This window comes from Pogoniulus pusillus, chromosome 14 (genome assembly GCF_015220805.1).
Source record: "Pogoniulus pusillus isolate bPogPus1 chromosome 14, bPogPus1.pri, whole genome shotgun sequence".
NCBI lineage: Eukaryota > Metazoa > Chordata > Aves > Piciformes > Lybiidae > Pogoniulus > Pogoniulus pusillus.
In genome coordinates, this window is record NC_087277.1 from 13,250,119 (window position 1) to 13,276,381 (window position 26,263).

Here is a 26,263-nt window from a genome sequence, read left to right on the forward strand (position 1 = left end):
TAAAGGCCTCTAGAAAGCTGTGAATTAATTTACTTTGAGAGCTAGTTCATACATATTTCAACCAACTAGCTGTATAAAAAATCACGCAGTAAAACAGAGGTGCAGAAAGAAGACAGCTTCCGCTCTAGCTTTTGACAGAGATTTCATATTCTATGTACATGCTGCTGGACACAGATCTCTGTAGTAGGACTGCATATTTTATTCTAAACAGGTGATTTACTAGCTATATTCCTGTTTCTTCTGATATATGTAGCTATATATTTAGCCTGATTTTGCATTATGGATATGTTCTGATAATTTATCATGTCTGGGTCTTTTTTTTTTTTGACTACTAATAGGAATTAGTAGTAAAATATCACTTGTGATTAAAAATGTCAAAGTTGTGTGAGGGTGACAGAGATTCTTTATTCTCTTTTCTTTCTTGTTGCACCTTGTTGAAATACAAATTGTCTTTCCAGATCTTATGATTAGTTTTTTTATTTCACTGTAAGTGACATTTCCCCTTGCTTGAGGACGCATGGACAGCTGTTAGCAGTGACTGATTTCTGGTGTTCTCAGTAAACAATATTTCCATTTAGGAACATGCAGCTTGCAGGAACCTGCCTTTTCATCTTACATGTTTTTCTTGCAGTCATCTGTTTCTTTAGATTTGTGTAGATTGTAGCTTTGTTTCATGCTTCTCATAAATATCCCTAATTCATTGAGGCTGTGAGGGAGTAGCTTTCTCTTAGCCCAGAAAAGGGCATGGAGAATGATTAGAGGACTAGAAGACTTGCCATGTGAGGAAAAGCTGAGAGAATCAGTTTTGCTCAGTTTTGAGAAGAGAAGCCTTAGGAAAGGCCTTACTACCACATTCTAGTACATAAAAGGTGGATACCAAGAAGGTGGAGACTCCCTTTTTACAAGGTGTCACATGGAAAAGGCAAGGAGTGATGAGTACATGTTACTCCTGGGGAGATTCCAATTGGACTCCAGAAGAAAACTTTTCACCACAAGAGCAGTTAGACATTGGAATAATCTTCCAAGCGAAGTAGTGGATTTCCCTACACTGGACACTTTCAAGATTCAACTTGACAGGATGCTAGGCTGTCTCATTTAAGTTATACTATTACCTAGAAAGGTTGGACTGGATGATCCCTGAGATCCTTTCCAATTTGGCACTCTATGACAAGACACTTCCTTTGCTAAAGTGTGAGTCAAAAAGAAAAGATTTGGAAACTGTCCAGAAGGCAGTTTTATGAACTCAACTCTTATCCCCACATTTATTTCAGGAGAAAAACTGAAGCCTATTTTTTAGTTATCTTTAATTTTATTACATGTTCTTATAGTGGTTCCTTTTATTATTTAGAATGCTTGACAATTTTATCAGAGTTGCTTTGAGCACAGTGTAACCTAAATCAAATATAGTGCTAGATTTGTGTAATGAAGGAATCATTAATTATTGCAAGATTATATTTGTCAAAAATTAATATTGTTTATTATTTTTTATATTCAGAACTCTCACCACCCCCGACCACTAATTTTAATAATAATCAGTTCATTGCATGGTCATGGAAACATTTTGCAGATAATAACTAGATCTGGAAATAACCAGCAAAAAATATATATAAATATAAATATTAATTGAACTAAATTGAACTGGAAGAGAAAGTTCCTGTGGTCAAATACTGCTTGCCCACTAGATGGACTCAGGGAGCTCTTCTGCTTATAGCAGAAAGCAATGGTGAATTACAAGAGGCTTTAAGCATTTACTCACACAATACTATTCCTGACTCACGGGGCTAGCTAAAGCTTCAGGCAGTACTCAAATGCTTTCAGGGAATTCTGTCTTGTAAACCACTGAGACTTCTGATTCTTCCCAGTCTTCACAGAGTGCTGGGAAAGGAGGCAGACAATCTCTGACCACTGGATGATCCGTGTATCTCTAGGACTTCCTGTCTTGGCAGGAGACTTTCAGGTGTAGGTAGGATGTCTTGCGATGTGCAGCCTTAGCACGATGTCGTGCTGGCTATGCAGGTCAATTGCATGGAGGCATTTAGAGCCTGTTCTTGGTAAACTCGAGGCAATGGAGTTTCCAGGTAATTCAGGATGCACTGAGACAGTAAGCAATGGCAGCAGGCAGCAGCAGGCACAAATACAACAGCAGAGCACGTTGTGTTACCTGCTCAACTCCTTTTATCAATATGGCACAAGACTAATGGGTTTTTGGGCACAGAATAGCCACTCAGAATGGCAGTTAGTCAATCTTGACCATATTAGGTGAAACCGTAGGTTTGCTTTACCCAAATTTGGGAAAGCATAGGCCTTGCACAAGGCAGGCACAAGCTAAGCCTGTGTACCTTGTTCACCACAGGAGCAAAACAAGTCTGGGCAGGGCCAGAGTCCTTAGGCTCAGTGGCTCCAGGTTCTTCGTCCTCTTTCCTGCAATTGCTTCTCTCTAAAACAGAAGAAGGGAGAGCAAAAAAAAAAACCATGTCTGGGCAAGCAGGACATGCATAAGCCTATTTTAGGCTATCAGGCCTACTATGACAATTTGTAGCTGAACTGGCAGGTCAGGACTTCATTTCTAGTAATCTAGATGAGAATCTGATAACACAAAGTTTTTGAGTATCCCTGGAGAGTAGAAAGCACAATGCAGGCATTGGGTAATGATCTCCTGTGACAGTTTTTAAGCATGTCTAGCACAGTGAGAACTGGTCCTGTGTAAAAGGAGACTGTTGTCAGGAGTGGTGTCCCTGCACAGTTGCTCCAGAGAATTGTTCTTTAGCCTGGGATTTACTGCTCAGCATGTTGTTTCCCCGGTACTCAGAAACTCAACTGTAGTTAGAACGGAGACCAGGTTGCAAATTTCACGTTCAGGAGTAAGGGATTAAGTCTGGAGTTTACTTTTGTATTTTACTTTTTCCTATTTTAAGGGTACAAAGTTTGGACCTAGTGCTATGGCTTAGCTCTGAGACTTTGACTCAAAGCTGTTCTCTAGTTTCCTGTATCATTAAAATTCCTGAATGTTAAAGCTTGACAGAAGTAAAATATGGTTGTTTGTCTGACTTCTGGACTCAAACTTAACCTCTCTGTGATTGTGTTGAGCGTAATCTAGAGGTGAAATTATCCATACTCACAAGACTTACAGAATCTAGAAAATACATGTCTCTGCACCCACACTCTTTGCTGTGCATTCTTCCCTTTGTTAACCTAATTTTGTGAAACAGAAGGCAATTTTACTTGCTTACAGTGTGATAGGAGACACAGATGTTACTTTCACATCACAATTAAGACTACAAACAAAACCAGGAAAATGCTTTCAAAAAGCTTAGTTTGTTAATTTTAAAACTTTAATTGCTTAATTAGTCTCCCTCATCCTTTGCATTTTCTCTTAAACTTGGGTATGGGTTACTCATTTCATTTTGATTCCTACGGCTGTTCATCTGTAAAAAGTATGATCCTTTTTGCATCTGTTGGAAAATACTGTTCAAATGTATCAGACACTCTTGTGTATTAAATAATGTGCTTGAGAAAGGAGAATTCTGTCTGATCCAGTACTTTTTAGTACTCTAATTGATTTTAGAGATGTGCTACACCTAGAGTAATTGCCTTGGTACGTACTCTGAAGGAAAACTTCAATCTCACAGTTGTCTCACCCTCGGATTCCCCATTGTCCCATATAGACCACATAAAGGAAGATGTTATTTTTTTTTTTACTAGTTGTCTTTTCAGTCTATTATAATTTAGATGCTTCTATAAATTAAACTAATTTACATTTTGGTGTGTTGGCCAAAACAGCAATTCATCATGTGAGTTTCAGTGGGGATGGCCAATTTTCCTTTACTGCTTCTCTCTAGTATGAGCTTAAGCTGCTGTCAAGGTGGAAGGCAAGAATGAAAGTGAAGTTTTGCACCTTGTCAAGGTCCCAAAATATATATTTGATAGTGTTTTGAAGGGAATCTACATCTGGAATGCAGCTGTGAAGTAACAAGTAAAAGTATTGTCCTGCAAATGCATCTGTGACTCTTCTGCTTTAATTCTGCTTTCATTCAAAAGATCTGGAGGGAAAGACAGTATTTCATGGCTTCCCTGAAGACAAAGAGCTTTCTTTGTAGCATGCAACAGGTCAGCTGGAAATAGTACTCCTGATTGTTCTGGAAATGATATATATACAGACTAAGAATATCTTCTTTGTTTTTCATTTGGGTTGTCATATGCACAACGAGTGACTTTTAATCCAGCCATTACTGTTTAGTTTGGAAGTGCTTACTAAAAAAATCATTACCAGGAATTGTGAATGAAAGCATTACCATATGGTGTGTTTCTGTATGATGTTTTGGGAGGCTCTACTCTTAGGAGCCTTTCTGTTTCTATCTGTAGTGTCAGAAGTTACTCTGTTTGTAGCTTGTGTTCCTTTGTTTTCTTTCACAACTTAACCACACAGTTCATTACTTTGTTACAAAATGGATTTGACAAGTGTAAATCAGGCCTGGACTTGACATTTCCACATAGCTTGATGTACACTAAATCAAGAACATTTTTAGGGTGATCTGAGAAAAAAAAGGTCACACTCTGTATTCCAGTTACTGGTGAGTTTGATGAACATTTAAGGTATTATACCACTGAGAAATACATATGTTAACAGCTTGAAACCTGTGGCAAGCCTACCAATGTGAGACATACAAACATGCACATGTATCTGGATGTCTGAACCAGTTCCATTCCAAATGAGCAATAAGGTGATTGTTCTTTTTGCAGTTGTTTGTCCTCCGGGCAGTCATTTCCAGAACGATGAATGCATTCCCTGCCCTCTTGGCTACTATCAGTATGAGCCAGGACGTTCCTCTTGTATCAAGTGTCCTGTGGGCAAAACTACCAACTCCTATGGGGCAATCAGTGCTGATCATTGTAAGTTGAACTCATATTTTCTCTTATCCTTTGTGTTCTGGATTTTTTATTTTTTTTCATCTGTAAGTTTGAAAAAAAGAAAAAATCCTCCCTCTGGGTTTTTTTAGGATGGATATGATCTCTTCTGCATACGTTCAAAGACAAAATAAACTGCCTGGTGTTTTGATCAAGAATGTGTGAGAAACAAGTGATCGGTCTCATCCAGGATGTTGTGGTTCCTTCAGACATGTTTGTTATCCTCAGGAATGCTATCTGAGTGTTCAGTGTCAGTGGGAAACATCTTATGTAGTTCATTTATTGTCACTTTCATGAATGCTAAAGTAGTCTTGTCTTGATGCATATTTTTCCCCTGCAGATATAAATAAATCTCACTAAGCAACTACTGATATCCATGGAAGTTGGTGTAGTCAGTTTAAATGATGTATTTTTGTTTGCAGTTCCATAAAGAAAATCTCTTATTATGAGCAATTTCAGTTTTGTCTGCTGAACGTGCTCATGGATAAAAATAAAAATGGATTTAAAAACCAAACTAAACCAAGAAAAAACAAAAGAAAGAATGGGTTTCTTGGGAGTATTGATCAGTATAGGGTCTGCTTTATTCTGTTTCAACCTTTAAAGGACCCTTCCAATCCAAACCATTCCATATTTTTTCTGTGTGTAGGTTATGGACTTCTGTGCTTAAATATTTGCTCTTTAAATTTTCTTTACTGCAAGCGCCGGCACCTAAACCTGCTCCCTGTATGGTTTCAATCTTGCCTGTGTGCTGTTTCAATGCCAGCACTTTCCAAAAGGTCATGTTGTACACAGCTTGCTTCTGCTTGCTTCTTTCTTTCCTTCCCTGCTGTCTCCATACAAATTCTGAAGGGTTCACTGAATTAATTGATGCGATGGCTCTGGAGATGTTCTTCATGACATTTCACAGACCCATTGCAGCAGGCACTCAGCAAGCCTGTGTGAAGATACACTTCTCTGTGCTCCTTTGCTTTGCAGTAGTTAGCATATAAGGAGATTTGACCTGCAGCAGATAATCTTAGAAATGTTTGGAGTATGAATTGCAGTAACACCAAAACAGTGAGGCCACCATGCTTCAGTGCATACTCACACATGCACAGAACACTGTGCAAGCTAATTTTCTCTGAAGTCTGCTGTACTCAGAGCACTGTCGTCCTACAGAGTTGAAACATTGTCCTACTGCATTGGCAGAACCATGTAACTGGAAACACAGGGGGTTCCCTTTGAGCATCAGGATATACTTTTTTTTTTTCACTGTGACAGTGGCTGAGCACCGGCAGAAGTTGCCCAGTGAGGCCGTGAAGTCTCCAGCTTTGATGTTATAGAAGTATATAAATACGGTCCTGGGAAATCAGGTCTATATGAACCTGCTGAAACAGAGGAGTTGGACCAGATTACTTCCAAAGGTCCTTTCCAACCAAAACCATTCTGTAAAACCCAGTGATGGCATTATCAAAGCACCTTTTTCCTTTCTTGTTTACTTGTAACAGGTATCACATACTGTCAAAGCAATGATCAAGGTCTGCAGTGTGATGAAGATGGCCAGTATAGACCTTCCCAGCAGGACCCTGACACTAAGAAATCATTCTGCACTGATAGCTTTGGAGCGGCATTGGGCTGGACAGAAACAGACAACCTCCTTACAGACTCTCAGTGCCTAGGTAAATTCCAGAATATTTTAGATATGTTTTCACCATATGTAAGTGAAACCTCTTCATGATCATCATGTCATAAGGATTCACTTTGCCACCGTTGTGGCCTCTGCTTTAAGACACATTCTGTCTTAAAACACATTGTGCCTTGATTTTGCATTTCTTGACTACATTGAGGAAGTTATTTCATGGAACGTTAGAATCATTAAAACTGAAAAATACCTCTAAGGTCAGCAAGTTCAACCATCAACCCAGACCACCATACCCACTAAACTGTTTCTGGTAAGGGAAGAGAGAGAAGCAGGTTTCTTGCAGTCTCATATGGCTTACTGCTTTTGCTGTATGCTGAGCTCCCTTTGCTTGGAAATCCAAAAGAATGATGAGAGGACTGACAGGAAAGAAACAGAATTATGAATTTCTTTGTAAAATTATCACCCATCAGTGTGTTTATGTCAAGCAGACTGTGTTTGTCAATAACCTCACAACTGTCACATAGCATCACCCCCTGGGCTTCTGCTATATGGTGTCTGACCTGATGAACATATTCTTGCATGCTGGGGAAAATTACTTCTGCTTGAACATAGTTGTGAAACACCAATTCTCAAGAATGAATAATTGGGAAAAGAAGTCATCCATCAAACAGACCCCAGCGTGCCTGCACTAAGGTCTAATTACTCTTCACAGCCTCAAAGCTTTTGTCTTGCCCAGAAATAGTTTTCCAGAAGTTTTTATAACTCATAACTAGTATCAATTTTACTAGAATATTCACTTTAGAAACTAATGTCATGGTATGCTCTAAATTAGATAGTATCTTATGACTAGTGTGATCAGTGGAAAGAGTGTGAAATGAAAGCTCTTGGTTGCCAAACTGTCTTCAGTTAAAATAGCTGTTTTTTTCCTCTGAGCATACTCAGAGACTGATCATAGTCATAAACCCAAGGTTTTAGTCTCTATTTCTGTCAGTCATGGGGCAGCTGCAATGTTTCTTTGGGTAGAGAACTCACTTCAGTTTAATTCTCCTGCTACTTACTTATCTTGATCCTTCCTCCACGAGCATTTCTGTGTGTCCAAGATAGAGGCACTGCAGATATCTGTGCTTATTTTAGTGGATCATGTGAAATGATTTTGCTACAAATAAGTATTTATAAGTGCTGATAATTCAGAGTTTAAACAAACAACAATAAGGGACACCTGAGAAGTGTAGTTGTTGTGGTTTTGTTTGGTTTTTTTCCTCAATAATTTACAGGCTAATTCAATTTAGTTTTTTTTTTTTCTTTCAAAGACCATGCTTCATTTCCAGAAAGCATTATATGAAGTGAAACTGATTTTCTCTATTTTTACTTTCCCCTCTACACTTTCCGTTTCTATTTTCCTTAGCTGAATTCAGCATACAAGGCAGCAGGGTCTGAATATTGATCTTGCTTTGACAGGAGGCTAGAAAGTGGGCAGGGTCAATAAATAATCCATCTGTTTTGCTTTTTATCTTCAGATTGAAGAATTCCCTTATGTGAATGCACAGTAATAACCAGTAACAATTCATGCTCATTCATATTTGTTCTCTCTCTTGTTAAATTTTAAGCCACACTTAACAGTCATTGCAGCAACAGGGATAGGATTTAGATCTTTAGCAGTATGAGGGATGGAGAATACCTGCTATTCACTTAGGTCGTGGAGTCTCTTTTTTCTGGAGCCTTTCAAAACCTGCATGGATGTGTTCCTGAGCAAACTACCCTAGGGGATCCTGCCTTGGGAGGGAGGTTGGACTCACTGGTCTCTGGAGGTGCCTTCTTGCCTCTAACATTCTGTTATTCTGTGATTGCTGCCTGTCACAGGTTAGAGTGGATCCCTCCCCTGTTAGAATAAACTCACCACAACACAGGTTTTTTGGTTTTTTTTTTTTAAAGTCATGGAAAGATGAAATTGTATTTCTTACAGTGTAAGTGTAAGAGTAAAAAGAGAAATAAACTACTAAAAAAATATAATAACCTTAAGGAGGATGGGGAAAGGGTGAAGCCGTGGCAAAGCAGCAAAAGCAGCAGCAGCCAAAACAGTAGCTGGGGAAGAGAGCAGGCAGGCACAGCTCGAGCAGCAGAAGCCAACAAGGGGAAAGAACAAGGTGCATTTCTAGACATAAAGCTTTTGATGTTCCAGTGGAATTATATTAATTTATTCATTGTTGCCATTCTATGGCCTATCCCTGGAATGTTCACCTTTCCCCTAAGTCTGAGCTAGAAAATCAGCTCAAACTGCCACAACTCATGAAACGACTGAGTAGTTATATTACTGTGAAGAAGAGGGCAGAGAGAACTAACAAGTCATGAAAATGGGAGCTGGTAGAATGTTTGTGGTACTTTTTATTAATGACAGAGTAGTTTCATTAATGCAATTATTTTACCTTTCTTTCTAGTAAAAAATAAATTTTAAAATGAAAAAAAAACAGTTTTTGTATTAGCTTTGCAGTGTTTTCAGTTTGTTTGGGTTTTTATCATAATTTCTATCTCTTATCTACTTTTCTCCCACATTGCTGTAGAGGAAATGGAGGAGTGGTTTGATGGCATAATTAGGGGGAAAATGAGAAGAAAAAAAAAAAACATTTTTAGTGTATTTGTTTTTTAATTTTGTATTAGAAATAAGAGCATCAAAAATTGCAAGCAGCACAGAAACACTGCTTCTTTTCAGCTATATTAAAAACCAGTGAATTCTGGTTTTGTTCAGCCATCACTACAAGTTGCAGATATGGAAAGGATTCAGTTTAGCTCTAGTCGTTTAAGCTAATGATTATATTTTGTTGTCCTGTATTTTTAGGAAGGAAAAAACTTCCACCTTTTTTTACACCACTATTTAGCCCTTTCCCCAGCCAAACTGGAATGCAAAGACTTTTTTGCATTGTTTGTCTCAACCTCATGCTTTTTTTTTTCTGAGCAGAAACAATGGTTTTATTAAAAGCACCTGCTGACTCAGCTCTAACAACAGAGGACATTTGCTTCTGATTTAGTCCTGACTAGTTTGCTGTAGGAGAACAGATGATTGTTTTAAGAAGTTATCCCTAAGGTTTACTTTGTGGTTTATCCAGACATTTCAGGGGGAGAGGCCTGGGATCCTCCTGCTGGACTTCTGCACCCCTGTGTGCAAGAAAGTAGGACTGAGCCTCTGATTCTTCCAGGTGCAGACATACCCCATGGGCTTAGATCAGACCAGAGCTCATGCTTCTTAGCTCTTTTAGATCTAGGCCAGACATTGGCTGCAATGGCTCTCATTTGGGGCATTTAGAGAAGAGGTCTGGGTCACCACAGAGTGATGCTAAGTCATCGCGTTCTTCCCTTCTCGTTAATATGCTGTGCTCACAGAAAGACAGTAGTGTATAATGGTGTGGACACACTGTACCAAAATCTCTTTGCAGTACAGGTAGTAACAACCTGAGCAGGGTAGTGGTAGTGCCATCGTGTGTCATGTCACCATACTATAGTCTTCAGGGCATAGTCTGGGCCAAACTTTCTGGAACTTGAGTTGAATTCCTCACCTGATTTAGTGATTTTTGGGTTTTCAATCTCTAGACCTCATAAGCTTTTCCCAGTTCATGAACAGTGCTGCTTGTCAGACATCTGTGCACTCAGGTCCAGCTCAGAGAGAGTAGATAAAAGGGTTTGGTAAGTAAATTGCCAATCTGGAGTTAAAGGCTGAATAAAGGAGTAGGAGTAAAAAGGGAGCATGTTGGACATGATACCTTGGATAGATCCCTTAGCCTGAAGTGTATGGTGATCAGGCTCATGTACTGCTGTAAACAAGTGATAAGGCTCCTAGAATGCCTTTCTAACCACATTCTGTTGTAGCTAGCTCTTGTTTCAGTGTCTGTTTTGCACAAAGCTTGTTCCCTCGTTACCTCAAGAGTTGGTTCAGTGCCATGACCAAGTAATGTGAGATAACCAGCCTGCTACTGGAAGGGAAGTCTCACTTGAATGTAAACTCCCAGCCCACTCCTTGAATAGATGTCTTTTACAATATCTGGTGATACTTTTGTTTGTGGGGTTTTTTTTGTTTGGTTGGGTTTTTTTGTTTGTTTTTAAACAGGAATTATATCCTCAGTCCAGCTGTCTTCTGTGTTATCTGTGGAGTTATGGTACATCACTTAATGAATAAACCTCTTTCATAATAGAATTTTTCAATTTTCATTTCTGCCTAAGTTTTTTGTCTCTCTGGAGCATGGGAAATGATAATAGTACCTGTTTGGTCTTTGTTTGTTTGTTTGATTTTGTTTTTTAGTACTCAGAAAATTCGAGAGAATCCCTGTTTCCAGACTGATATATGAGTCAGAAGAAGCTCAAGTTTTTCAGTCTCAGTCATTTGGGGGAGACCTGCAAAGTCCAGCTTTCCAGTGCATTTCAGGTGAGGCTTCTGACTTTACATGCCACTTCAGACACATCATCTAAATTTAAAGCAAATTGGTATAGATTAAAATATGCATGAAAGTTGAGATTCAGACCAACAGCAATTTATCAGACATGTAAGAACCAAGCTTTCACCTGGTTGGCACATAAAAGGGGAATAATCATCCTTGCTGCTTCAGAAGGACATTATAAGGTGTGTAGAGTTTTTCTTCTGCTGAGCCTTGCTATGTACTATATTACATCTGTATATGTGATGTTTGCTGGTATATGCTGCTTCAGAGTCATCTAAAAGCAAGGGAAATCATTGCACTGCTTTCAGGATGCTTTGAATCAGTCTCATCTTCTGTTTCCTAATGTTCAGACTGTGAAGGGAAGCAGAGGGGTTACATTCACACTAAAAAAAACCCCAAACAACTAAACAGTAATAATAGAGCTGGCTGGGGTGGTCTCTAAAGGGTAAGAGTTAATCGCCCCTCTATACTTCTCTACAAGGTCAAACAGCTTAGCTTAGCATTTCTGATGATGTTTTGATCTAAGATGGTTGATTTTACACCAGAGAGATTTGGAAACAATTTCAGCTCTTGTTCTAGGAACACAGCTGTGAGAGCAAGTTAGTGATGAGTGTGTCAATGTAGAAGGAGCTTCACCACTCCTAAATATGGAGAAAGTGGCTGCTTGCACCCTTACACTGGAACGAGGCACCTGGTGTGACTGAAGAAGTTGATGTTTCACTCCTTCCTATCATTGTGATATTTGTCACAGTTTTTTGTCATGGGGTTACTATATCAGGCACGTGTGATGTGCTGTCAGAGCCATTCATGACAGTCCTCCCTTCCTGCCTCAGACAAAATTATCCATCAGACATTAAATATTTGGGTGGGTGGTTAGACTTAACTCATCTGTTTGTATCATCAGGTGGTGAACAGCCTTTGGCATTAATTGTAAGTCAATTTGAAAACCTAACCCTCTACTATAACAACTGAATGCTAAAGTTCATCTGGCTAATGAAATTCTTGTGCTTGCAGACATAGAAAAACTAGGCATGTGTTTTGTTTGCAGACTGATAGACAAACTGGGGGTGTTCTTCCAGTCTGTATGAAAAACTAGACAAATGTCAGTATACAATAGAATTGTTAGCAGAAATTTTGCACATGAAATGCTAGGAAACTTAAGGTCTCTTCCCTGTTTTTCAGACTGTGAGAGGGAAGACAAGTGTGGGTTTGCGACTGTAACTCCTGCTGGTTCTGAAGTTCTTTGTGAATTATACAGTGCTGCTGAAGTAAATTTCAACTGCACCACCTCAGAATTGGTAAAAATATTTTAAAATGCTTGTTTGTTATAATACTGTACATTCCATGAAAGGAGACCACATCACAGAAGAAAGCTAGGCTGTTACCTGCCCCCTCAGACATTGCTCTTCAGTGTGGCAGTAATAAATCCTGCAGGTTGGTAAAGAACATACGGCCAGGTGTTTCTAAATGTGTCATCTGAATTCCTCACTGTTTGGTTGAAGTATCACACAGCACTTTTTGTCCTTAAAACATACTGAGCTCCTGCAGCCAGGAAATCAGGTTAACATGAAAGGAGGATTAATCTGCATAATCCAAACTAGAAGTATCCATGTCAGTAACCAAGTTAACCAAAACAGTCATAGTTTCTCAGTCCCTTCATCTAGCCCAGTGTTTGCATTGTGTGCTCTTTAGTGCTGTAACATCTTCCTATTCCCTGCTTGTAAACACATCAATGTGTCTTTGATGAGTCAAGATCTCAGTTTGATAGAATAAAAAACATCTACATTGGGCCACATGGAAGCATGATGATTATAAACAGTGTTTGCTAATTCCTTCCCCTGAGGTTCTGAATTAAAAAAGAAAAAAAAAAAAAGGTGTTTTAGGAGAGGGAATTAATTAGTTGTATTTCTTATGCATGCCTTTTTTCTATCTCAGGTGCAAGGCATTTTGGGGAACCCTGCTGCCACTGGCATTGGTCGTCTCAGCTGCCTGCTCCATGTCAGGAATCCAGAGGGAGAAGCAGTGATGGTCTATTTGAAGAGAGGTACCAAATGTTAGGCTGCTGTGCCCAAACTTGTACTTATTTTTATACAGGATCACAGTTACATGTGCAGAGCATCTTTGTTTAAGAAGACAGCACTTTCTGGAGTTGAATATTTAACGGTAGCTCAGAAACCTCAGCAAATCATGTCTCGTTCCCCAGAAATTAGGAAAAGAGCTTTTATTAAGGCGTTTGGGTAGTTTTCCCCATCAGACAGGCCCACAAAACCTCCATGTATTATTGTATTCTATTCTATTCTGCTATTGTTTCTGTTTATTAGTTTGTTATTTGAATATCCAAGGCATTATGAATGATCAGCTTGTACATCATTTGACAATTTACATTGTTTTTCATTGCAAGTTGTCCTACTAATCTACCAGCCAAGAAATAACCTGCCTTGCATTGAATTCCAAATTAATTCAGCTGAACTAATGAATATACAAAATATTTATTTTTCCTGCATAAGTGTGATTGGTTCCACTGCATCCAAATTTGATACCAAATTTGAAACAAGGCAACCAAATGCAGACTGCTGCAGGGTTTGAGTCAAATCTCACTGCTGTAGGTGTTTTCTTTTTACTTCTATCCAAACCTCTGAGTCACCATTTATTAACAAGAATAAAAATAAAGAGTCTCATCTGAAAAAAAGATAAGTCCCTTGAGCTTGTTGCAGTCAATGCAATCTTGTTGATACTAAATCTACTCCAGGTTTCTGTTGAGATAGTGCTAATTAGACCCAGGAACATATGAATTATGTCCTTTTACACATGTGTCTAGTCAGCAAAAGCCTTAATTGCAGATGCAGTTATGCTAGCCATATTCCATATTTTCCTTTTTAATGAGATATGTTTGTTTAGTTTATGCCTGGGAGTTATTAATGTAGTGCTTGATAGCAGAACATTATTTCACTGCACACATGAATTTAGGAGCTCTTTGCTGGTACAGTAGACTGCTTTTCTTACTCTGTCAGTGCTTTCTGACCAACTGTTCAGGTACAATTGTACTAGACCATTTAAAGATTTTATATAGAGAAAGGATTTTTGAAGATGAGTTTTTATCACAAAACTTACAATCGGATACAGTCTGCAGGCAATGCCAAATTGTTCTATCTCCTCTTGAGCTCTTCTGAACAGTTTTTTCCTCTACTGTCTGCCTAGGACAAGAATTTAACTCATCTGGGCTCAAGACCTTTGAAAGGACTGATTTTCAGAATACACTTTCTGGTGTGTATCACTCCATGGTGCTCTCAGCAGCTAGCGTATCTCTGACTGATGCTCAGCTCTTCTGTCGGCAAACTTGCAGCAGGGACTCTTGCTGTGACGGCTTCATCTTGACCCAGATTGCGCTCGATAGAGGTATTGTCTAATTTTGGACACAGCACACTCGTGTCTGCATTTTACCTGTGTCAACAGCCTGTCTCCACATCAGTGACATTTTTTGATGCAGGCAGAATTTGCGTAATCCCCAAGAATGCCCTAGAGTGACAGAAATAAAGCCCTCGGGTAGCAAGCTGGTTTTGGATAGAAATGAACATTTCGAAGGGATGATTCTTTCAATCTGCTTTACACATCAGGATCCAGATAAGAAGCCATTCTGAAAATGCCTCTCTTTTTATGTAACACAGATAGGTTGCCAGATGCTAGTGGCTTTTAGCTGATGGAGGAATTAAGACAGTGCCTCCAGACAAAATCCTTGTTGTGCAAATGTAAATGAGCTCACTTTTTTGAGCAGTAAGAAAGGATGCTGAATTATGTTATGCCATTACATGCAGGAGTGCTCTTATTTCCTACGTCTGGGTGTCTAGCTAGGAGAGCAAGTGAAAGTGGGCTGGACAGAGTCTGCCGAAGATGGGAATTAGACAGAGCCCAGATTTCTGCCAGCATATATAATGTCTGAGCTCACTTTTTGTAGCCTGTTTTTGAGATTAAATGCAATTAACTTGCCTGTTGCACTTCCTGTAGAAAAAGTGGAGTTCTAATTCAGATATCTCCAGTTTTTAAAGATGAGGTCTTACCAATCCAGGCAGGTACTGTTGGATGCTATGTGACAAACCTTTCAGTTTGGAAGTGTCTTCCAGAGTGGAATCTGATCCTGGATTTGAGAAAATTTTATCTGTGGAAATTAAGCAAGTGTTTCCAGAAAATTATGTTCTGGTTTAGTATCTCATAATTTTTACATAAAAATATACTAGGTGATGTTGTAAAGTCTATTTCTCTATCTACTATCAAAATTTTGAGGTTTTCCATCCTTGTGAGTGTTGGTGTGCAGAAGGTGAGTGTTATAGAACTCTCTGATTAGTTGGGGTGACCTATATAGATCAAAAACATCAGGTAAATGTGGTACTTGGACTAGAATTTTGTTTAAAAAAAAAAAAGAAAGAAGTAACATATTTAGTATCTCTTCTACCCAGTCTATTAAAAAAGTAAAAACCAGAACAGGGAGGACATTGTAAAACCATAGAAATGCTGTGACAGCGAGAACAAAGCAGGCGCTGAGTATTGTCTAGACGTAACCACAACAGCCCTGTGCCAGAACACCTGGTCTTAAGTATGCCGGTCCCCCTGACTCACATCATGATGCTGGGGAAGGATCATGCTTGGGCTGACTGAAATCAGGCACCAAACCAGGAAACCATCCCAGTAAAAATATAAGTGCTTTCTTGGTTCAGAGCCTGAGATTGTAAGACTGCCAAAGGATTGAATATGTCACCATGGTGCTATAAAGTGCTGAGAATACTGTTGGGTATTATCAGATAACAGGAATATTTTAATAAGTGGTAATAGTATGTGCTTGGAATCTCTGAAAATCAGGCTACAAATGCTTAATTTAGTTATGAATAGCTAAATGTAATACTTCAATTTGTACATATGGCTCTGATTTCTCTTCATTTGGCAACAATACTAAAGGGTATCTATCTTGGTGACATAGGTTCAAGTAACATTTAAACAAAGTATTGGAATGCTTGGCTTAAAAGCTCTCTGTAGATGCAACGTGTTATTGAAGTGATACAAATCTGTCTTTGCCTGAACCTAGGTACCATTTTGTGTAGTTTGATGAGCTACCCAGATGTACTGATCTGCAATGCAAATGGCCAAAGTCCAACATCAACATCTGTCATAGATGGGATATGTAAAGGTGTGAGTTATGATGAAAAAGAGAAGACATTTTCCTTCACCCTGGGAGGACAAGTCTTCAGTGGAAGTATGTCAACAAATTACCTCAATTTACACTGCTTCTCTTTAATCCTTATATAGATTGTCTTTTTCACCACCTGCTTTTGTACTTCAATGCTTTTATCTCAAGCAAATCTGCATCTGTACAATCACAGGAGAATAAGTGCTCTCTAAGTGGATGTGGTGGATGTGTTATTAATCTGATGGACTTGTTGTGTTTTAGTGTGCGAATGATAACGAAAGTCAAGAATGTGTTTAGTATTACCCTGTAATACTTCCACTATTTATTTCAGGCAGACTCAAGCCAATAACCTGTAAGAAAGGTGAAGTGCGGAGAAAAGACAAAAACAGAGATGCCTAGAGTGGCACAGATAAAGCAGTGGTGGAAAATAGAGTAAAACCTTGATACTCTGAACCCAGACTAGCACCAAGACACCACGGCCTTCTTCTTAGAGTTGTGTTTGTTTGTTGGGTTTTGTTTTTTTTTTTAATAAATAAGTTGCTGCATAATCTAGTCATGTGATTTTAAGGCAATTTCTGAGCATTTCAATACCACCTGTTTAATACGAACAGCTATTCTAACAAACTTTGTTCTTTATTAGCTTCTAAGTTGGTGGAAGAGGCAGAAAGAAATGTTACTGCATTTCAGAAAGTTTACCTGTGGAGAGGTGAGTGATCTCACAGAATTTGTTATAACATTTATGATAAGCTGTAGGCAGTGGCAGATGTGTGTTCTGTAATGAAAGTACCATTTTCGCTTTATTTAGTGCTGTCCAAATTGAAACACTGCCTGAAAATCCTTTCTGGCCAGGATGTAATCTGGAGTAATTCAGCTGTCAGTTTCATGGAGTTCAGATATATCTTTGTGTCTGAGAATATGCCTATGAAAATGACATCATAGAGACACTTGCCTTTGTCCCAACAGTGCTCAGCTACTGTAATAATTTGGCACTTTATGCATAACTCAATTGACTCTTTTTGTTAGCATCATGATAACGCTGCATGTGTCATTTTTTCAACTTTACTTTCTGATTGTCACAATGTGTAATGGATGGATAATTAATTAATGCAAGATAGGATTTTTTCAAAATGAATATTGTCTTCAAAATGAATATTGTCTTCACAGAGAGAATGATTTGCCATTGGAGTAGGTTGCCCGGAGAGGTAGTGGAGTCGTCATCCCTAGAGGTGTTCAGGAAAAGACTGGATGAGGCATTTAGTACCATGATCTAGTTGATTGGATAGGGCTGTGTGATAGGTTGGACTGGATGATCCTGGAGGTCTCTTCCAACCTGAAAAAAAGAAAAAAAAGACACCACAAAACCCCCCATACTAATTATAATTTATGTAATTATGTAATATTAATTTTTGGTACTCAGAACTCTCACCACCCCCAACCACTATTTTTCAATAATAATTAGGTTCTCTTGCAAGGTCATGGAAACATTATACAGAAGAATAATGTAGGATCTAGAATGTTCAAGAAATAACTAGTAAAATATGAGCATTAATTGAACTGAAAGAGGAGGTTCTTTTGGTTAATTATACTGCTTTTCCACTAGATGGACTCAACGAGCTTCTTTCTGCTTATGGCAGAAGGCAACTGGTGAATTACAAGAGGCTTTAAGTAATTACTCACAAATATTACCTCCTGACTTGTGGGGCTAGCTACAGCTTCAGACAGTACCCAAACACTTTCAGGGAATTCTGTTGACATCTTGTTAGCTGCTGAAGCTTCTGAGTAGGCAGATGACCTCTGACCGTATCCTGGCTCCTCTGGATGATCTGACTACCTCCAGGACTTCGCATCTTGGAAGGAGACTTTCAGGTGTAGGCAGTATATCTTGCCATGTGCAGTCCTGGCACAGATGTCATGCTGGCTATGCATGCCTATCGCATGGAGGCAATTATGCCCATTCCTGGTAAACTTGAGGCAGGCAGTTTCCAGGCAAACCCAGAGTATCAGGGTTTGTTACTTTTTGGCAGAGTTATCTTATAGCTACACAGCTTATAGCTTAGCAAAGCATAATGCTACAGAGGAGAGTAAGGCAGTGAGACATAACACTGCCAGAACAGAGAGCAATAGTAATGGGCAGCCGCAGGCAAGCAAGCACGAACACACCGGCAGAGCTCGTTGTGTTGCCTGCTCATCTCTTTTTATCAATACATCCTGAGACTAATGGGCCTTTGGACACAAATTAGGATTACTTTAACCTTTTTTTTTTTTTTTTTTTTTTTTTTAATCGAAAAACATAGGCCTTGCATGAAGCAGGACAGGCCAAGTGTACCTTGTTTACCACAGGATGTAAACAAGAGTAAAACAAGTCTGGGCAAGCCAGGATTCTCAGACTCAGTGGCTCTAGGTTCTTTGTCCTCCTTCCCACAGTTGTTTCTCCCAAAACAAAGAAAGGGAGAGCAGAAGAACATGTCTGGGCAAGCCAGGACATGTTCAGGCCTACCATGACACAATACATAACAAGACTTGTGCAAATGATTTGTGATATTGCTTTATCCACAGCCTCCAGAGAACTGATGCTAAATGCACAGTGATTGTGGATATGGCTTTTGCTTTTATCCTCCAACAGTACATTTTGGTTTAGATTTTTCTCTGAATTACGCAGAGATGGTTTTACTCACTTTCAATTCCACAGTTGGTGGAGCTACTTTTCCAAAATGTTGGCAACTAAGGATGATCTTGTTTTGTGGATGAAAAAATAAATGAAATTGTTCAGCTTTTTAATTCCTGTTGCATTCCAGATTCTGATATGATCACCCGAATCAAAACCTCTGCATGTGATGCTGCTGCTTTGGAGACAGAGAGTGATCTAACTTTATCAGGTATTAAAGTAAGAGCAAGCAGAGAAGGAAGAAGAGGACAACAGAGGAAACTGCAGAATTTAACCAGAAAATATAATATATTGCCATATGTGTATCATAATAATATAGGTATTATGAAGTCCAGAGTTCTCTCGGGTAGGAAGTCTGATAAAGGTTTTGAGAAAGTTGTTCAAAATACAAGCTGCCTGTCTTTATGGGTCTTTTTACTTTCTGGGCCAGGTTAGGAATCAAAGAGTTAAAATGTTATATGAAAGACCTTTTTCTTTTCAGATTTAGTGACCTGTAAAGATTAAGGAAACATTGTTTGGGGAAAAAAATTATGTAAACTCAGTCTGGACACCTGGACATATTTACTGATACTGACAATGTGATTGTAGGTGTGATGCTTAGAGTTCAGGATGAAACTACAGTCACAAGAGTTTCTTGCATGCTTGATGAAAGTGAGGGACCCTAGCTCCTTAGGGTCATCTCTTTGTTATTCTGTCATGTATATATCCAAAATAATTTGTATTCTGTTGCTGGAGTTCATTTGGGCCTTCAGCACTGTAATACCAGGATAAAGAGAGTAGTGGAGCCTATTGAGAGCATTTTGATTTATCTGTAATAATGTGCAGCCTTTGCTGAACAGCCTTGAGGAATTCTTTTAATGTGTTAAATACACATAAAATCCTAACATAAAGTGAATTGCTGATTTTGCTTATGCAATTTGAAAGGAAGGTAAACGAAAATGCCCATCTGCCTAGTGGCACTCCTATACAATTAGTGGTATTTTAAAGTCTAGACTTAAAAATGAGGGGAAAACAATGGAGTTAATAGATCATTTGAAATTCTTTTGCATTTACCTGGGTGTGGAAATGGACTCACAAGGCTGTATTGTCTTGCCCTACACATTCACAAGGTTGTGTGTAGGCACTGCACCTGGCAATGCAGCTAGGTAAGTATCTTATGCCTACATAAGCTTCAATAGCTGTGAGTGGACAACTCTGCTATTAAAAGCAGCCTTTAGTTTATGCTAGCCCTACAAATTAGTTGCAGCTGGTTTATCATGAAAGAGAGATTTTTCTAGAAAATATAAATTTAATCTGTTCCAGATCACACTTAAGTTGGTTATGGTTTTTTGTTTGTTTGTTTGTTTGTTTTAATATTTGAAAAGTTTGTTTGTTTGTTTAAATCTCAGATTCCACAAAGGATCTTTTCTACCTAATGGACAACAGCCAGATACAAAGTGACCAGAGCATTTCTGTCGCTTACCAGCAGTATTGGGTCTTCAGACAGAAGTACTCAGCAGACGAAGCTGTGCTTTGGTGTCTGACACGTAAGACAGCTTGGAACCTGCTATTTTGTAGGCAATAATAGTTAATTTAAAAAAATTGTAGTAATGATGAATAAAACCTCTTGGACATAGACATTTTTTGAAGGACGTGCCCAAAATTTTCATGGAAGCTGCTCAGGGAACCACCTATTTCTTCCTTACAATTTTTATCTACTGCAGCAGAAAGGGTATCCATCATTCATCTTCAGGATATCTCTGTTATTGAAGAGAAAGGTAGAAAATACAGTTTAGGCAATACTCAGCTATTCTGGAAAAGTACCCTCCAAATAGACAGACAACATAGTGGTAAAAGAAGGTAAAATACAGATATTTGGGTTAATAGTAAAGTATATTTTGATTCAATGGGGAAACATTTCTATTTTTGACTGAAGCAAGAATACTAAACAGTGCACAAACTTCCCTGCAAGGGGTCAGTAGACCTATACCCATTTAAAATTAAGCAAGCCATTGCCACATTAATTAAGAAATTGGTTTGATGGATTTGTTTCTTTTCTGAACATGTATTTTTGCCCTGAGCTGAGTTTCAGTGCGAATTGCTACAAGCAAATGCTTGAACTGTTGATTCTGGAGAAGTTAATTGTATTTTATATAATGTGTGAACACTTCTAAAATACATTTTGAAAAAAAATCCTAAGACATTGTAGAAAATATTTTGTGTTATGTCTTTATTGTTCTTTAAAATAAGAGACCACCAACTAATGTAGAACTATTCTATATACCAATTCTATCTCAGATTTAATAAAAACAAAAAGAGAGCTTTTGAAGAATTGCAATGTTAGAATGACACCAATATACCAGAATAATGCTTGTCACAGCTGAGGGTTTTTCCTTTCCAGTTCGCTGTGGTATAGCTCCTCTGCTTTGCTTTCCAGGTAAACCTGGTCTTCAGTGTCACTAGAAACAGAACCTGTCCCCGTTTCTCTACACTGCCATGAAATAATATCGACATTCTCTCAGTTGTTTGGTGATGGGTAGCTTTGAGTGCATTGAATTCATAAAGAGGAATAGAGAGGGGAAACCTCCAAGCATATAACTCTTAGTAACTTTGCTTCCTAGGTTGTGCACAAGAAGATGAGTTTTGTCGAATAGTGGATCTTCAAAATGCCACAGACCTGTACTTTGTGTGCACCCTCTATCCAGAGGCACAGATTTGTGACGGCAGCGTTGATCAAGTACCAGAGAAATGTAGAACCGTGCTGCCCCAACAGCCACAGAAATTGTACCATAAAATAGGCAAGTCTGGGGATTTGAATGTGTCCTCTATGCTCTTGCCCTGTAAATGGGATCTACTGATTTTGCTTTTGATTCTGAAATAAGAAGTTTGAATCTGTGATGGAGCAAGAGAAGGTCAGGCTGATCTGGGTATGATTCTTCATTTTCAGTTCAGAATGAAAAGATTTTAACCATGAGTTCCACTCTCCACCTTAGTTATTCCCAATTCAGAGAGGCTGGAGGTAACTCAAATAAGTTGTATTCCAGGTCTTAGATCTTTTTATAATGTGAATGAAATGGGAATATCATTGAGGTGTTAGCAGTCTCATCTTCAACCATTAGAATTTCCATTGAGCTAACAAATGCAAAATTTTAAACTAATTGAGTGTAATTTTTTTTTTAATCTTAGCAAATCCAGAGTTGTAGATATGGATTTTAACCTCCGCTCTTTGAATACTTTGGAAATTAATTTTTTTTTCAAACAGTCAAGCCTGTTATCACTGTACAGGAACCTATACTTTTCCTGTAAAAACTGTAGAGGTCCACTGAATGAAAGATAAATTGTGTGGATTTGGGGAGCTCTAAGTGCAGCACAAGTTGCTAATGCATGAGTACACTGGTTTTTTTCTAATCTACACCTGTTCCCCTGGTTTTGGAACTTGATGAAGGAGTAACGTTGATCCAGGTCATAGAATCTTAGAAGCAGTCAGGGTTGGAAGGGACCACAAGGATCATGTAGTTCCAACCCCCCTGCCATGGGCTCAGAAAGAGAGGTCTTAGGTTGAAAGTCTTTCCTTGGTGATATACTGTGATACGTTTTCAGTCTTCACTTCTTGGATTTTTGTTCACCTTCAGACTTAACTTTCAAAAATTTACTGTGATAATGTGAGAAATGTATTTTGATGGCTCCGGACTGTTGTAGCATAAGAACATAAACATTATACTTTCCAAGGGATTACTTGACCAGCACATGTAAATTGAAAGGTTAAGCTACTTTTTTCCAATTTTTATTTTATTTTTCCTCTCAGTCACTCTAAAAAGTTCTGTGAAGAGCTTCTACACACGTGTACCATTCCAGAAAGTAACTGGGATCTCAGTGAGGAATATGACTGACATGACCAAGAAAACTGTTTCAGATGGGTAGGACATAACTGTTAATGTGTTTTCAATGGAAGTTTAATTATGCTTGCAATACCAAGGCCCTGTTATGCAGATGAGAGTGATCAGTTAGATTGTTCCCAAAAAAGCATTATTTGAGAATATTTAATTAAGACAAACCCCCCCATATAATTTGAAGGAAATTTCTAATGCAGTTATAAGCAATAATGTACCTAATTGGTATACATATGTGAAGTCTTACTTATATTGCCATTAAATATCTTGTCAGCCAGTTAAATCTCCTTGATATTTTTGAGGCAGATATCAAAATACTTACCTAAATGATTAGATGTATTCTGGTAGATGTACACTGGTAGACCATAATTTCATCTACAACTGGAAAATTTATGGAAGTCTCCATGCAGTATCAGCTATGAAGTGGTCTTATTTAGAAAGGCATCCCTGCATGTTCTCAATGTCCCTGTCTTATGCTGTATCCTCCTTTTCCTTCTCTGAGAAGGAGATAAGTTGTTACTGATAACAAAAGTAGTCATATTTTTCCTATCCCAGCTTTTTTGAGTGCGAGCGCTGGTGTGATGCTGATCCCTGTTGCACAGGATTTGGCTTTTTAAACGACTCCCAGATATCAGGTATTTCTTTTACTATTTGTATTCTATGAATATTTTTCCATCTTCATTATTACAAATTTACCATTCTTTTGCTGTGAGGGACACTTTGAAAGCCCTTGCAGGGATTTCTTATGCAACTTATGCAGGAAATCTTATGCAACTCCTTTTAGCATCTTTCTGAGTATTGATAGCCATTTCTAGGGGTTCAGCCCAATGACTGGCTCCATATCTCAGAAATTCTAAAAAAAAAAATTCATGAGAAGGAGTCCTTGTGAGGCTGCATTTCCAATAGCAGGAAATACAAACTAATACAACTCCAGGGAGCTTTTACTTCTGGTTTATCAACTTCTGATCCAAAATGGTCACTGACTTTTTGTTTTTAGTGTGCGTGTTGGTTGGTTGGGGTTTTTTTTTGTATGTGTGTGGGGGTTTTTTTTTTTGTTTATTTGTTTGTTTTATTTGTTTCATTTTTTAAAGAGTAAAGGACTTAGATTCCTACATACAAAATTGAATGCATGTTAAACACTCAACATCTGTGGGCACCTTGGCTGTCCTGGGTGTCTGAACTTCTCTGTTCCAAAATTTTAGTCTTCTACTTCAGGAAGATTGGTTGAGGATAGAAGTTGCATATCTTCTCCTTACTGTTTCAGCTACTTTAGACATGTCAAGTAGTATTTCTTTTAGTCTGAGGAAATCAGAGCTTTAAAAATATGTGTGACTTGAAAGCTATTAGAAAATCAAATGAAATATTTTGCTCACCTGAGATTGGTAAGTGATGTTGTGCAGAGAAATGTATAGATAGAACTATAAGGTTATCAGGAGCTTTGCTTGACTGAATACCATTCTGAAGGTACATTTCTTTCTATCCTCTGCCTGAAAAAAGTGCTCTGATTAGAAGGAAGCCTTTAGCAGATGTTTGACATTGGTTACTTCCTGTTTCAAAGTCAATTAAATAGATTTTTAATGTTTTATTCCAAAATCAGATTTAGGCCACTAAAATGGTTGCTTTTGGAAGTTTCATATGTTAGTCAACCTCCTTGAGGTCATTAGGATGTGCTGATTTTACAATTCATTTGAGAATTTGGAACACTTCATAAATATATTTTTTAAATTATCTTTTTTACTCTCAGACAAAATTTTCACTCAGTCGAAAAGAAATAGATTGTAGTTTAAATTGGAATTACTTCACACATCAAAAACAGTTGACAGTATTCATTACTCCATATGACCATGCAATATTTAAGTCTCAACTGAATATGATTTTAAGTTTCTTTAAATAGGTCTAAAATAAATTAATGAATTTAAAATACTGAACATGCAAAACTGCTGCATTTTAGTTTATCTTATTAGTATTTATTATCTGTGGCATTTCAGACATCCAATCTTAGCAGTCATATAGTCAAGAGAACTTTTATTAGTGATTATAACATGAGCCAGTGACAATCTGCTATCTGTGTTTCAAGACCCCCATCTTTTTAGGTACATTAAATCTTTGAAAGGTAGAATTTTCATCTTAATATAAGTAGGGGACATGTTTCAAAGGAGATGCAGATTTTTATTTCCAGGAATGCATCAATCAGAATAGGCTGCTTGCTTAAATAAGGGGTCCTGATCTTTGCTCAGGGGAAATACTCCCAGGGATTTTGATGTTATAATGTTGGTTACCCACCTTCTGTCACATTTAATTCATTGTGATTTTTCACCTCTATTTTCAACAACAGTAAAACTTGTCCCATTTCAGTTATTTTCCTCCTTTGATCACTCAGTCAGTGGAATTCCTTTCAATATTCAGTGAAACTGTGCTGTATTATCACTTTCCTCAAATTACTATCTCGAAGAGGAAAATTTTCCTCATAATTTCTATAGCTATGTATTTTCCTGGCAGGCGGAAAGATTGTGTGCCTGACTCTGAACAGCCTAGGAATCCAGACTTGTGCTGAGGATACAAGAAGTTCTTGGCAAATTTCAAATTGTAGTTCACCAGATGCTGAAGTCAGAATACATCCATTTGGCTGGTATCAAAAGCCTGGTAAGTGGTGCAGGGTACATGGCCTTTCTGACTGGTTTCTGCACATCAAGGTTTATTTTTTAGTTTCAATCTACAGAAGCTTCAACTTTCAGATGAAAGAGTCTAGTACTGAGGAGAACAACAGCCCTGATAAAGTAGGCAGGAGCCAGTGGACAGAGGGAGATGAAAGACAACTAGGGGTAAGAATGAAGAATGGTGGAAAGAATTGGAGGTGTAGACACTCTTCCACTTCTTGGAATTGCTTTTCCTCTCTTTGGCAAAAACCCAACTAAAATTAGATGTTGCTCATGTCATGTACAGAGGGATAACGAGGAGGAGCCTGGCATGTATGCAAAGAGGGGAATGTTAGAGAAGATGGTGACGTTTCCTTAAGTAGTGAGGAAGCTTCAGATGTGTTTCCACAATAGCACATAACGAGGCACAGATGTCTATGCAAATGGAGATATTTGCAGACAAAAGTTTGTGTCAGTTGTGCTGTTCTGCTGGGAGGCGGTCAAGGAACAAGGAAGAGAAACAAAAAAGCTCTGAATCTAAAAGGGAAAATGAGCAAAATCTGAAGGGGGAATTTGTCATGGGCAGTGGGACACTTGCATGAGGCAAAGTCTTCAGGTTTAGTCCACAGTCTTGTTGTAGGAAGATATTTGTGCCTCCACACTGCGTAATACATTAAGCTGACATGGGAGCTCTTTGCCATGGTAGCTCCGCTCATTAGCAATTTGAATTTCTACATATAATCATGGTTGCAGCTCAGTCAGTTAGGAACATATACTACCATTTTAAAGCAAGTTCTGCATAGCCCCAGTTCTTCAGTCAATGTGAATGGTAAAACTCCTTAGTCGCTAGAAATCTCGATTGGCTACATACACAGGCAGTACAAAGAGGAAGAGACAAACAGAAAATCTGGTCTTCAGCTTCTGTAGGGATGGTAAATTATTTTGTTTTAGAGAATTTCTTTACAAT

General features: G+C 38.3%; 1 protein-coding gene across 1 annotated transcript in view; it reads left to right on the forward strand.

The window, feature by feature from the left end:
• Window positions 1–26,263, forward strand: part of TG (thyroglobulin) — a 140,687-nt gene that overhangs the window by 30,747 nt on the left and 83,677 nt on the right. The window contains exons 21-34 of the mRNA XM_064154223.1: window positions 4,741–4,890; window positions 6,393–6,563; window positions 10,815–10,937; window positions 12,133–12,248; window positions 12,886–12,994; window positions 14,149–14,346; window positions 16,025–16,192; window positions 16,767–16,832; window positions 18,922–19,002; window positions 20,180–20,317; window positions 21,392–21,568; window positions 22,576–22,687; window positions 23,216–23,295; window positions 25,160–25,303. Coding sequence (XP_064010293.1) covers window positions 4,741–4,890; window positions 6,393–6,563; window positions 10,815–10,937; window positions 12,133–12,248; window positions 12,886–12,994; window positions 14,149–14,346; window positions 16,025–16,192; window positions 16,767–16,832; window positions 18,922–19,002; window positions 20,180–20,317; window positions 21,392–21,568; window positions 22,576–22,687; window positions 23,216–23,295; window positions 25,160–25,303 — 1,833 coding nt within the window. The remainder of the gene's footprint in view (window positions 1–4,740; window positions 4,891–6,392; window positions 6,564–10,814; window positions 10,938–12,132; window positions 12,249–12,885; window positions 12,995–14,148; window positions 14,347–16,024; window positions 16,193–16,766; window positions 16,833–18,921; window positions 19,003–20,179; window positions 20,318–21,391; window positions 21,569–22,575; window positions 22,688–23,215; window positions 23,296–25,159; window positions 25,304–26,263) is intronic.